This window comes from Benincasa hispida, chromosome 12 (genome assembly GCF_009727055.1).
Source record: "Benincasa hispida cultivar B227 chromosome 12, ASM972705v1, whole genome shotgun sequence".
Classification (NCBI taxonomy): domain Eukaryota; kingdom Viridiplantae; phylum Streptophyta; class Magnoliopsida; order Cucurbitales; family Cucurbitaceae; genus Benincasa; species Benincasa hispida.
Genome location: NC_052360.1, coordinates 19236965 through 19250209, shown reverse-complemented (window position 1 = coordinate 19250209; position 13245 = coordinate 19236965). Strand labels below are relative to the sequence as shown.

General features: G+C 35.8%; 1 protein-coding gene across 1 annotated transcript; it reads right to left on the bottom strand.

Moving 5' to 3' along the window:
* Positions 1-4027: 4027 nt before the first annotated feature.
* LOC120068585 (filaggrin) lies at positions 4028-12696 on the bottom strand. The gene is given in 7 exon segments (XM_039020400.1): positions 4028-4816; positions 5171-5251; positions 5361-6437; positions 6521-6716; positions 8042-8861; positions 11425-11555; positions 11558-12696. Coding segments are annotated over 7 exon segments (3504 nt in total). The 5' UTR covers positions 12076-12696; the 3' UTR covers positions 4028-4135.
* Positions 12697-13245: the final 549 nt, after the last annotated feature.

Genomic DNA, 13245 nt, shown 5'->3' with positions numbered 1-13245 from the left:
ACAGGTATGACTGGGTGTAAACTTGTTGACAAGGAAAGATATCAGAGCTCAAGAAGACAGGTATAATGCAAAGCTTATTAATACTAATAACAGAGTTCCTGTCAACGAGGAAAGATATCAGTGATTAGTTAGGAAGTTAATCTACTCATCTCACACGAGACCTGATGTATCCTATGCAGTGAATGTTGTCAATCAGTTTGTGTAGGCTCCCTATGGGGAACATATGATAGCTTTTGAGCATATTTTACGATATTTGAAGGGAACTCCTGGTAAGGTCTTAATGTTCAAAAAGTCCGATAAAAGGTGCATTGAAGCTTATATCGACTCTGACTGGGCAGGTTCTGTTGTTGATAGAAAGTCGACATCTGGGTATTGCACTTTTGTCTAGGGTAATCTGGTTATTTGGAGAAGTAAAAAAATAGGAAGTTATAGCCAAAAGCAGTGCTGAAGCTGAGTACAGGGCCATGAGTTTAGGGATATGTGAAGAGATTTGGTTGAAGAAAGTGTTGTCAGACCTTCACCAAGATAGTGAGCTTCCGATGAAATTGTTGTACAACAATGAAGCAGCAATAAGTATTGCAAATAATCCAGTTCAGCATGATATAACAAAACATGTTGAGATTGACAGACATTTCATCAAGGAGAGACTGGACAATAGAAGCATATGCATTTCTATATTCCTCCAAATCAGTAGGTTGCAAACGTGTTCACAAAAAGGTTGCTCAGGCAAAGCTTTGATTATTGTGTCAGCAAGTTGAGCCTTATTGATATTTACGCCCCAACTTGAAGGGGAGTGTCGAAAATAGTAGTTTAACCTAGGGGTATTTTTGTAATTTATCATACCCCTAGGGTTTCCTCTTGTTTATTTATTTGAGCATTCTTCTTGTATTCATTGTATCAAACAATAATAAAAAAAATCAGTCTATATCGTGATTTTTTCTCCCTGTTCTACGGTTTTCCACGTAAACTTTGGATTCTTTTTCTTCTCTCTTTTTCATCAATTACAGTAGTCTTATATTGTCTTTTCAATTTTATCATCTAGTAAAAGATAAAGACATTGTTTGTGAAAATTTAGATCAAAACTAACATCCAATTGAAATTAGATAAATTTGTGTTTATGATTCAAAAGATTTTTTTTTCCGAACTTGAGCTCATAATTTTTAGGAGTAGAAGATAATGGAGTGTTCATAAGATCGTATTTTTTAACTAAAAAATGAGTTTAAGTTAGCTAAGTGTTAACGATCAACCGGCCTTATTCTATTATATATTAAATCTTATTTTTACTGTCATTTATAGTTGTAGAGAATTAATGGTACAGAAATATGAATGGCTTGAAATAATTAAGAAAAACCATTTTTTTCTTTTTTTAATTTCAAAAGGTTATGAAGTGATCTTTATTCTTCAAGCATTTTATACCTACTTATTCATTATCTTCGTATCTTATTTCTCTTCATTCCTCCTTTTGCAGATATGAAAGCAATTTGCAGATGTGGTTCACTGTTCACACCATACATTTTACATAAAATATTTACAATTTTTTTTTAAAAAAATACCATTAAGATTAGGAACTTACACATTAAAGTAATGGTTTGAATTTCATTTGAGTCAACTTTTTAATCTATTTTGTCTCCTACATTTTGTAAGAAGAAACAACTATATTAATATTTGAGTTCATTGTATTCTGGTTCTTAGGAAATGTCTACTTTATTCCTAACCCTTTTTTTAAAAAAAAAAAAAAAAATCAACTTTATTAACATTTGTGATATTTATTAATCAATTTTAAGATATGATTAATCAAGACTTTTCATTTGACATTATTTAGCAACAATCAAGTCATACTTGAATTGTATAATTTTAATACATGCCTATATTAGTATATGTGTGTATATATGTATACATACATATCCTGTCATTTACGTACATAAATGACAAGATATAAAATAGCTAGTTTTAAATGTTTAAGTCCAACCTTGAATAAAATTTAGAACTAAATTCATCTATTTTATGGACGTTTACTAACTAAAAAATTCTTTTGAAAATTGTTCAATAGATTCCTAAACTTTTAATTTTATGATATAAATTTTTGGGCAAAATACATTTTTATTTGGTTATCTATTTGGTCTCAAGGTTTTGAAAAGAATTTTCATTCTTTAAGTTAGAAAAATGGTTTAGGTGGTCCTTGTTAAAGTTAACCGTCACTTGATTAACAGACTATTCAAGTGGACATTTTGATCCCATGATTTTACATTTTCTTTGGTAAAGATGATTCATAACCATATATAGATATTCTATCATTATTGAACTGCTAAAAGTAGTATTCACATAGTTGACAAAGACCTCGATTATAATCAAATTGTTAGAGAAAGAAATTGGTCGATATGCACAATCCAACTATTGTGCTAACATTTCATCCCATTTTCTAAAAAAATAGTTCCAAAAAGAAGGAAAATTCTTATCAATAAAAAAATCCCAAAAATATATATTTAAAAAACCCCAATAAATAATCCTTGAATTTAAGTTGACGGCTAGTTAATTTCATTTTGTAAATTGTGGTATCGTGGTTTTAGTTTTTAGTTCTAAAGAAAATAAAATAGTTTTGTAAAGAATTGAATTAGAGGCTTCTAAACAATGTTTCCGCGACGAGGACGACCAAATATTGTTGATTGGAGTCTTATTTCCCTTTATGAGCAAAGCTTCAAATCTTCATCTATGGAAGACAGATTTGAACAATAAACATGATATGTCTCTCATGTATCATCAGCCCCATTTTTCCTACCTATTCCTTTTATCCTTCTTATTTTCAAGAAACCAGGCAAAAACCATCAAATATAGAATTAGTTCAAATTAAACATGTTTTACTACTTTGTTGGTATAAGTATTATTATTTTTTTTTTCTTTATTTTTTTGTCTTTTTCAACCATCTCATTTGAACGTGATATCAACTCTTCTGTGTGCCCCTCCCACTCTTCAGGCATTACAATATTTATATTCATGTCTTCACATCATACCTTTTTCTTTCTTTTTTTACACTTTTTTAAAACCTTTTAATAGTGTTTTGGAGGAAGAAAAATGAAAAGGGAAAGGATTTTGAAAATGTAATGGAAATAGCAAGCAAGGCTAGGACGAAAAGAATGAAGTGAGGGAGGAAAAAAGAAATGTTATGTTAGAGAAAAATACTATAAAATCAATCAAATTTATATCATTTGAAATTGGGTTACCTCACCGTTATTTTCTTTATAGTCCACTAGACAATCAAAAACCATTTAAGACCATTTTTCAAATTACAAAACTAATGCATTTTATTTTGAACTCCAAAATCAAGTGGAAACTAAAATGAAATCTTAGGAAAAAAAAATGTAATTTGTCAAAAATCTTTTAACTTCAAATATAAAGCTTAAAAATGTCTAACAGATCTCTAACATATTAAAAATAAATAAAAATTACCTAATCTATTAGAGTTTTATAAAGAAAAAAACCATTTTATGTGATGTGCAATACAAACTTGTTAAGGTCGAAGAATTGGGGAAAAAAACTGTCAAATAGACCTAAGAAGAATTATTAGACACAATATTAAAGATTTAAAAACTATACAAAATTGAAAATTCAATATCGAAGGAAGAGGACATCATTAAAAATGTAATTAAAAAAACCCTTTTAACAAACAGTTTAGTCCAGTTCAATACGTTTTTAATAGAATAACGCAAAAGAAAGTTGGAATTGATGAAAATTTTAAAACCCTTTAGATAAAGCTTTTAAAAACAAACTGATGACACCAAATTAAAGTAAGAGAATGATCTAATGCAAATCTGAATTTAGATACAATACCTTGCAGTCGCAGGTCGAAGTTCCCCAACTTTGCAGAATTGTTTGGATTTCCTGAGAAGGGACAACTTCCTTGGAGAGAATCATTAACTACAATCACCGAAGAGAAAAGAGGAAATTTCCGATCTTGGATTGGAAATTGTGCACAAAAAATACATATATATAACTGACCAAAAAACAAAAGCAACCTCAAGACCATGCACCGTGCAGAATAGTAGGAAATTTTATTCCTTGCAGGAAGATGAAGCAACAAGAATAGAAAAATCAATAACTTAACTAAGAAATATGAAAAACAGCGATTATTAAAATTGTTTCAATGTGTACTTTCAGGAGAATGATGTATCTGACTCAAAATTAAAGACTCAGACCCAATTGACACAGGCATTAAACCCTCACAAGTCTCGGGTATTTCGTCTGGAAAAGATAAAGGACCACTCACTCCATTTTCAAAACAAGAATTACCAACTCCACGTCGAGTAGAATCTTTGCTGTTGGCAATCCCTTTGACGTCATTGTTACTGAATTTATCGGTGTCATCGACTGGTATGTTGTCATTTGCTACGACGACGGTATCCTTTTCAGCATCTAGGTTTTCCTGATGTTCCGAAGCAATCATAACCACTTCGGTTGGATTGGTAATCGGCAATGACTCCTCTGAGTTTTCAAGACACTTAACCTCCTCCTGACTGGCAGTTGAAGCCACATCCTCCAATTTCCCCCGCGCATCAGCCACCTCAACTTCCTTATCAGCACCAGTGGTTTTGATGGGTGTCTGTTCCATTTCCTCATCAACAGTTGAAATAGGAGCCTTAACTTCTTCATCATTGAAATCAAAGGCCTTCTCTTCAAGTTCCCTCTCAGAGGAAGCCAGTCCCCCAGAAACAACTTGCATCCCCTTCTCTTCAAGCCTCCTCTCAGAGGATGGCATTCCCCCAGAAACAACTTGCATCTCCTTCATTTCCATTCTCTGCTTTTTGTACAAGTCCATTGCATGCTGCAAAATATCAATACCACAATTATTACAAGCTCAATTAACTTTTGAGCATCATTCTTCACCAAGAATCTACAAATAGCATAGTACTTCACAGTTTTACCCCCATAAAAGAGGGGGGGAAAGGCAATTGAAATCCATTGCGGAATTGCAAAGGCACCAGTGATTAAATATCATATACTATAACTAACAAGACAGTTTCCTAGTAGTTTAATATTATAATACATGAGAAAACGGATACTCCAAACTTTTACCATCTTGCCAGGTCTCAAGAGCATCAAATATCTAAAACCAACTGTGAATAATAAAGCACAGACAACTTCTATTTCCTATACTCAATGCAGCCATTTATTATACCTGAAAAACTGAGTTCTTGTCTGGATGGAAAAGAGATTGATGCACACTATTTGAAGAGATGGACACAGCTCTCAAACCACCCTGTCAAAAAGACAACGATGCAAATTGATTAACAATTAAATTGATATAAGTATGAGAAAGGCAAAAACAGACCATAGGTAGCAAGATGAAACTTAATCCAAGACTCTACCTCAAGAACTATGTAAGCAGCAGTTTCCTCATCTGCAGTCACAGAGTGCTCAATATCCATTAATCTCTGACACTGGTGGTACAAATCAGGATGTGCAAGTTCTGTGGAAATCTTAAGCTTAGAAAGGTAAGAACAACTCAGTTTAGAATTATCATCCATTGATCGTCTAAGAGGAGTTGGTGTTTCAGAGAAGAGCTCAGGAGTATTGGGGCTTTCTTTTGCAGAAGGGATATTAGGCCTTATTTCAGCAGTTTTTGTCAGAATAGTATCAGCACTCTCATCACACACCTCTCTACTTGATACATCATCAACAGGATCTTGCACTGAACGCTCATCCTTCTGGAATTGGGAAGGTAATTCTCTTTTCAGGGAACCACTCTGTCTCTTCCACATTTCAGTTTTGGAGTCCCATCCTCGACCATTCACCATCTGCCTGTTCTCATCCCATTCAGCTCCACTATAAATATGAGATTCATCCCTAAAGATACCGTTATTTCCATCCCATCCATGTAAGTGAGAAGGGCTTGAACCATCCAACATATTCTGCCACCCTAGTGAATGCATGTGACTGGAAAACCTTTCAGCATCAGGCATCCGGTAATGAATTCCAGAGTGATTGATTTCAAGTGGTGGTCTGATACCAAATAAAGGTGGTGCTGGAAACTGTGGCATATTTAATTGGAAACTTCCATGAGGAGGAGGTCCATGCTGAAAAGGGATAAAGCCATTTGGAAGTGGTGCTGACCAGTTTGGAACACCTCTCCATGTGTTGCCATGTACTCTTCCCAAATTTGGATCACTACCCCTTCGAAAACGGTTATTAGAATTAAGTCTGCCATCATCATCTAGTGAACCATCAAATGGAATGTCAACTCCACCCCTAAAAGCAGGGCGTGGATGGAACGGTGATGGATTGTTCTGACTACCTTTGCTATAATAGGACTCTGCCTGGGATGAATCATCCATCAGAGGCTTCTCACCTTGTATATCCCAGCTATGCCTGTCCTTATTAGAAGAGAGGTCTTTGGCATCAATAGAAGTATTGTGCCTTCGACCACTTTCTTCAATGTCAACATTCTGCAAAACATAAAAACTGTTAACATTTCCAAAGTCATTCATCAATGAAAGAGATCTTTTAAACAAGCTCAATGCATAGATACCTTAGAATTTAAAGACCTGTCTCGTAATAGCTCAGTAGCATTGCCACCCTCTGTTTCACTGGGTTTCTCTGAATAACTGTACTTTGAACCCTTTTCTTGTACTCCTGAAAGAACACCTTTATCTCTAGTAGAAATGGATTTGGACCTGTCTTCCTTTTTCGGGTATCGATCTTTCAAATCTTCCTGATCTTGATGCCTAGAATAGAAAAGGATGAATAATAAATGAACATCCCATTGTGCTGTTAACTTTGCAATACATGAAGTAATTACCCAGTTATAACAAACCGATTTAAATCCTTAAAATATAATAAATCCTCTTGATGACATACGTAGTTAATGAGTTGAATAAGAACATCGTTCGTTGCATCATTTCCTATAAAGAAGAAGTCCTTCTAAAAAGTAGAAAAGGAAAAAGAACATCACAACACAAGAATTACGACACAGAATTGAATGGACAAGGAACCCTGCCTTTCCGCACCCTCAAACTTAACAAAGATAACATTATATATAAACAAATAAATAACATGACGCAGGAAGATATGGTAAGAACTCCTTTAAGAAAAAGAAATAAAATGAAATTGCACCACACAACATCAAAGAGATTCCCTAAAGAGCAGAAATTTTTTTTACTACCACCAGCCCGTGGGGTTCCATTGTCAGTACCTTATCAGATGCAACTAGTGTGCCATCATGCCTTTGCCATTCACAAGGCAAAAATTGGAAAACAAAAACCAAATAAGACAGAAGTTTTGCTCCAGGTTAGTGGTTAGTGTGATTGACATCCATTTTGTTTTACGTCTTAAAGCTCTCTATTCTTTTTCTCAAGAAAAAAAATCACCACATAATCATAATAGAATCACACACACAACACACACGAAGGTTCTGTTAGCCTTCTATAAATTTTGGAGATGTGTCCTTTCTTAAATGGAAACTATGACTATTTTACCGAGTTCAATCAAATTTAACTTCAAACTAACCATAAGGACCATAACACTCGTGAAAGACTAACTTGTTGTCATTGTTTTGTATCGATGGACACAACCATAAGGACCAATTTTAAGATTTATTAGAAGTATGAAGATTAATTTTGGACATTCGAAAATACATAGACTAAAATAGAATGTAATGTAAAAAACAAGGACAAAAATGGAATTTTAACCAAAGATGTGAGCACATAACCATACTTTGAAGGCATAAAAGACGAGAGCTACCAATACATAGGTGTAAAATGGTATTTTAACCAAACATGTAGGTTCTTAACCGTACTTAGCAATGAAAATGAGAGCTAGCAATATGTAGTTTCTTATTAACCTATTTATGCAATTCAATAGAGAGAATGTAATACATAGCAGTACAAAACTAGCCAAAAAATAAAAGCAGTGAAGATAAATTTCAAATTTTGAAAAATGGCCATCCAAACCAATTAGAAGAGACAACATCATTGCACAAAATTTCTCTATGCAACAAGGACGTCAAGCACACCATATACCAACTGTGACAATAAAGAAAAAGAACTGCAACCTGTATTCATCTGTGCCAACGCGTGACAGAGAACTAGGTGAACTCTTCCGTCTATGGCTGCTTAAATTGACATCTACGTGACGGGATCGTGATTGAGATCTTCCTCTCTCGGCATCTGAGTCCACTTTATCATTGCTCAAAGATTTCTTTTCATCATTTGCATGGTGACTATTCTTCAAACTTTTAGATCTAGCATCAACAGAATCATCGTGATCATTTGGAGATCTTTTCCTTCCCCTACTATCAACATATTTTGTGTATTGATCCTCAAGATGTGATCCATCCCGGTCAACATCGCATTCATAATCAGAGTAACGGTCACGAGCACGACTGCGACTACGATTCCGTCTCCCATCCCGATCATGGTCACGGTCACGATCACGACCACGATCGCGCCTACGCCTACTCTCTTGATCATGATCACGCATAGCATCTAGATCACCTTCACGTTTGGCCTTGGTCACCTCCCTATCAAGATCACTATCTTGAGGCTTGTTTCTCTTATGATGCATATCCATTGCATCCTTCTCATCTCTCAAATCTCTGTCATTTGACCTGCTGATGTGATCTTTAACAAGCTGCTCATCTCTTTCCTTGCCATCCCTATCAACATCTTCTCGGTACTTCTCCCTATTTCTCTCATCCTTGTACTTCTCACTCTTTCGTCTTACATCCTTCACAGTATCATTCTTTGAAGATAGCTGTCTATTTTCGACATCTCCAATATCATCTTTACGTTTATCCCCATCAAAAGATCCAGCTCCCTTCCTAACTCGTATCTCCAGGTGATTCTCTAATCCAGGGCTATGCAATACATTCTCTGCATTCAAAGTGCAACATGTCACAAGCTAAAAGATTTACGCAGTTTCCACAAAATGATAAAGACAAGTTGTAAACTAATATACTAAGCCAACAATACAATGGTATTAGGGAAAATCTAAACCATCCATCTTGTTCAATGGGATCACAGTTCATCTAATCTTTAATCTTTTCCTTAGTCCATAAACCAGCACCAAAAATAGTTCATTAAAAGTGCAATACATGCAACAAAATGTGAAGAAGATGACCTATAAGAGTGGCATTGCCACTAAATAATTTTAAAACATAATTAAATAAAAAATGAAAAACTTAATGGTTACTATCCTACTATGACACTGACTCTGAGTCGCCAAGTATGAAAATATTAAAATAATGAAATGAAACATTTACAAATAAAACTTGATTTGTTAACCTAGATTCCAAAAGAAAACAAATATGTCTAGCAAAGTTCCAAAGAGATCCATCTACATTATAAGAAAACGATACCAACAGGCACAAACAGCTCTAGCTAACATAACACTCAATAAAGAAAAAGTGTTCACCTAAATGTAAGTGCATAGACATGAGCGTCAGAGAGAGAGAGAGAGATTCCCAAGAATAACTAATTTAGCAAACCATCCATATATACAGCTCAAATCTAATGAACGTAGACTAGGATTTGTGAAATGACAACACTGCCCATTGATCAAATAAAATCAGAATTCTACAGCCCCAACAAAATACCAAACAAAACAAAACAAACAAGCAGGCAAACAAAAACAAAACAGAAATATAAACATAGTTAAAATGAGAAATAGAATTTAAACCTCTATGCATCACAATGTACAATAAGTTGGCAAATTGAGAGAAAGGAGAGAAACTTATATCCTATCCTAACTAAAAATTAACTAAAAAAAATCATACTATGTCATTTGCTGGCATAAGGTATGTCAAAATCTGATATATAAGATGCATAGCCATGACCAAATGCATGATTTAGGATCAGAAAAGCTATGCAATAATAAGAGCTTTGGTGGTGACTTGTGAAAGGGAGAGTAGTCTAGCTCCTTTGCTTTTGTGCAGGATTGAACAGAAAAGCTTTGGTGTGAAAGTAGTTGTGCAAGGAGGGGGTAGGAAAATCAATGTAGAGGACAGGACTGAATACAAACAGATCCAAATTCCCATGAACAAGTGCGTGGGTGGTAGATTGTTTTGCTGACCTATTTCTCACTCCTAAGTCCTAAAACCTTGGCTTCCTCATGATAATGAGACAGGAAGATGGCATTCTATGGGTGCAGAAAGGTCTTGAATAGGAGATGTTCGGACTTCCAAGGAAACCCTCCCCGTGAAAGGAGAGGAAAGATGTAAATTATTATCATATTAGCAGGTGAGGACCTAAAGGGGTAAAATGAGCTTTGCTCTCTGATACGTCATACGTGTATCTTCCTTGCCTCAAAGTTTGAAGGGGTGATCTTAAGTAGAGGTTGTTGGTCCTTGTAGGAGTAGAGATGAGGTGCTCATGATTGATTAGAGCAGAAAGATTGTGATCACTGGACAATCTTTCCACGTCAGTTAGCTTTTAACATGAAGTTTGAAGCAAGAGAAAAATCAATCAAAGAACTTCTTTCTCATGGGAATGCAGACAAGGCAAGAGGATTTGGTAGTCCTCCTTGGGCAACTCTTCCTTGAAGTTAAGAGAATGGTGTGATAGTCTTCACGGCAGAATCTCACCAAATCACACACACAGGCAAATTGTTGACATCCATACTTCACCAAATCAGCAAAATGAAAGGAACTTATTATCATCCTATTATCCTTTTAATTCCACTAACACCAATATACAAATGATAATAACAATAACAAATAACAACAACAACAACAAAGAAAGAATATAAGTACCACCAATTTTTCCAGAAGATAAAAAATTCATGGAAAACCCCATCCAAGGGGGAGGGTGTAAGACGATCTCGAAGAGAACCAAGGACAAGGAGGCTACCACCATCGCATCCTTTAGTACCAAAAAAAAAATCATGCATAGCCTAAAATATGGCAACCTATAAATAAAAATAACAGTATCCTCATTAATTACAATTAACCCACATGTCATTTCATATAGAACTTCAAGCAGAGAATGACTATCAATCCAGACAGAAATGAGACTTGAAGAGTTTACATTTTCAACATGGACAAAGTCCAGTGATACTCTAAGATCTTCTTGGGAAGCTAATTGTTAAGTTCTTATTGCATTTTCCAGCCCATTGGAGAGTTCTTATGTCATGTGTGGACATGTCTTTCGATGAAATGAAACTTTAGAGAACAAGATATGACAAGAAGTACAGCAAAAGATACAAATAAATAGTCCAACCATATAAGTAAATGATGGAATCAGATCTCCAATATCTCCAACGCAACAGAAAACACTACAAAATCAACCCGTTACACCTAAGAATGAGTCTAAGAGAAATGTGGACACTAATATCCAAAGACAAAGAGCACGTTCAATCGAGATATTCTCAAGTTATGCAGAGAAACGGATACATGAGTTGCCCTGTGATGAAAAAACTAACTGTAACTCAATGTCTGACCTGTGTTCTTTTCCACTTGCTTTTCAACACGGAGTTCCTCACTTGCAACCCCCCTGTCACTTCTTCCTTCTCTACCTTTCCTATCCTTCTCCCTCTCCCTCTCCCTCTCCCTCTCCCCTCCCTCTCCCTCTCCCTGTCTCTGTCCCTATCCCTGTCCCTATCCCTATCCCTATCCCTATCCCTTTCCCTTTCCCCTCCACCATTCCTACCCTCCTTTCGGCTGGACTCCCGGTGCCTTCCCTCACCCTTCCCACTACTCTTCTTGAGTTCTTCGCCATCCCCCTGCAATCCCACACTCTCATCCCTTCTTTTGCTCTTTGAATCCACTGACGGTTTTGACTTTTTGGAAGGAACACCAAGCTCATCGTCGCTTCCCCCATTCCACCTATCAGTCGTTCCCTCATCATACCTCTCCTTACGCCGCTTCGAATGTCCATGCTCTTCCGTCTCCAGATTCTCTGAACCGTAAAACTCTTTTGTATCCTTCGAATCGAATCTGCGCTTCTCACTAGAAGCAGAATCCTTCAATACTCTACTCCCACTCTCTTTGCCCTTCCGATCCCTCAGAGTGGAATCATTTTCCGAGTCCGAGGATTCTCTAGCATCCTTCAACCCATGTCTAGTAGATTTGTGCCTGGAACCCCTCGGCATACTGAATCACACTGAAAACCCTAATTTCAAAAGAAACCCCTTAAGTAAATTAAAAAGAAACAAAAATAACCCTAAATTTCAAATCTTCCAGCAGTATCCCACAGTTCGAGTGGGCACAATCAAAACCCTAACAGCAACGCCATTCCCCACGAAGGAAAGAACATACGAATCAGGGATTCACACTGAAATAGCACCGGTCTCACGCGGAACACGAAATGCAAAAAAGAAAAAGAAAACCCTAGAGCGAACAAGGTTATGGGATCGCCGGAAAGCAGATGCCGGCCGGAGATAGGGCGACGGCGGCTGAGAAGAGATGAAAACGGTTTCTTGGGAGTTGAGGAGTCTGGATTTGGGGTTATGTCTGAGAGAGAGAGAGGGAGAAAGACGAGACCCGGAGAGGACTAGCGGTTTGCGGATAATTTGGTCCACGTGATACGAAATTACGCTGCTGCCACTGCCCACTTCGCCGGTTAAAAATCCATCGCCGGCCACCGGACAACCGTTGATCTCATCAATTCTCAGCCGTCGATTCTTTTTCTTCTCTCATCCAATTCAGCCCCCTCGCCAAACACCATAACAAGCAACTCTTTCACAATTTCATTCAGGCCTTCGATGATATTCAATCGCAAAAGTATAACTTACCTTATAATATTTATTGTCAATTTTTTTTTTTACCCCCATACTTCCTCACTTTAATTAAGAGTGCCAAGACCAGCAGATTCGATTGACATTCCATTTCGTTGAAAATCACCAACTCCATTGTTTGAATCTTCTTATCTTCAATTATATTAAAAAAAATTAAAATAGATTGTTCTTAAAAAAAAAAAAAATCAATTATCCACGTTAATTTTGAGCTTAATAATTTAAAGTTTTGATTAGTCCTCGTGATTTAGACGGATATTGAGAATTTGTTTTTATTTATTTGGTAATTAGCTTTAGTTCTTTCGATTTATATGGATTATGTTAGCAGTATAAATTAAGGATTAATTTAAGTGAAAAATATTGAGAAAAACTATTGAATTTATCGTGTGGATACGATTTAAAAACTATTTGTGAGGTTTTCAATTTTAATTATACCTTAAGAACTAAACTTAAAGTTATGGCATCAAAATGAAAGTAAATTTATACTATATAACCTAAAATGCAACTTTCAAAATTATAGGGATTGAA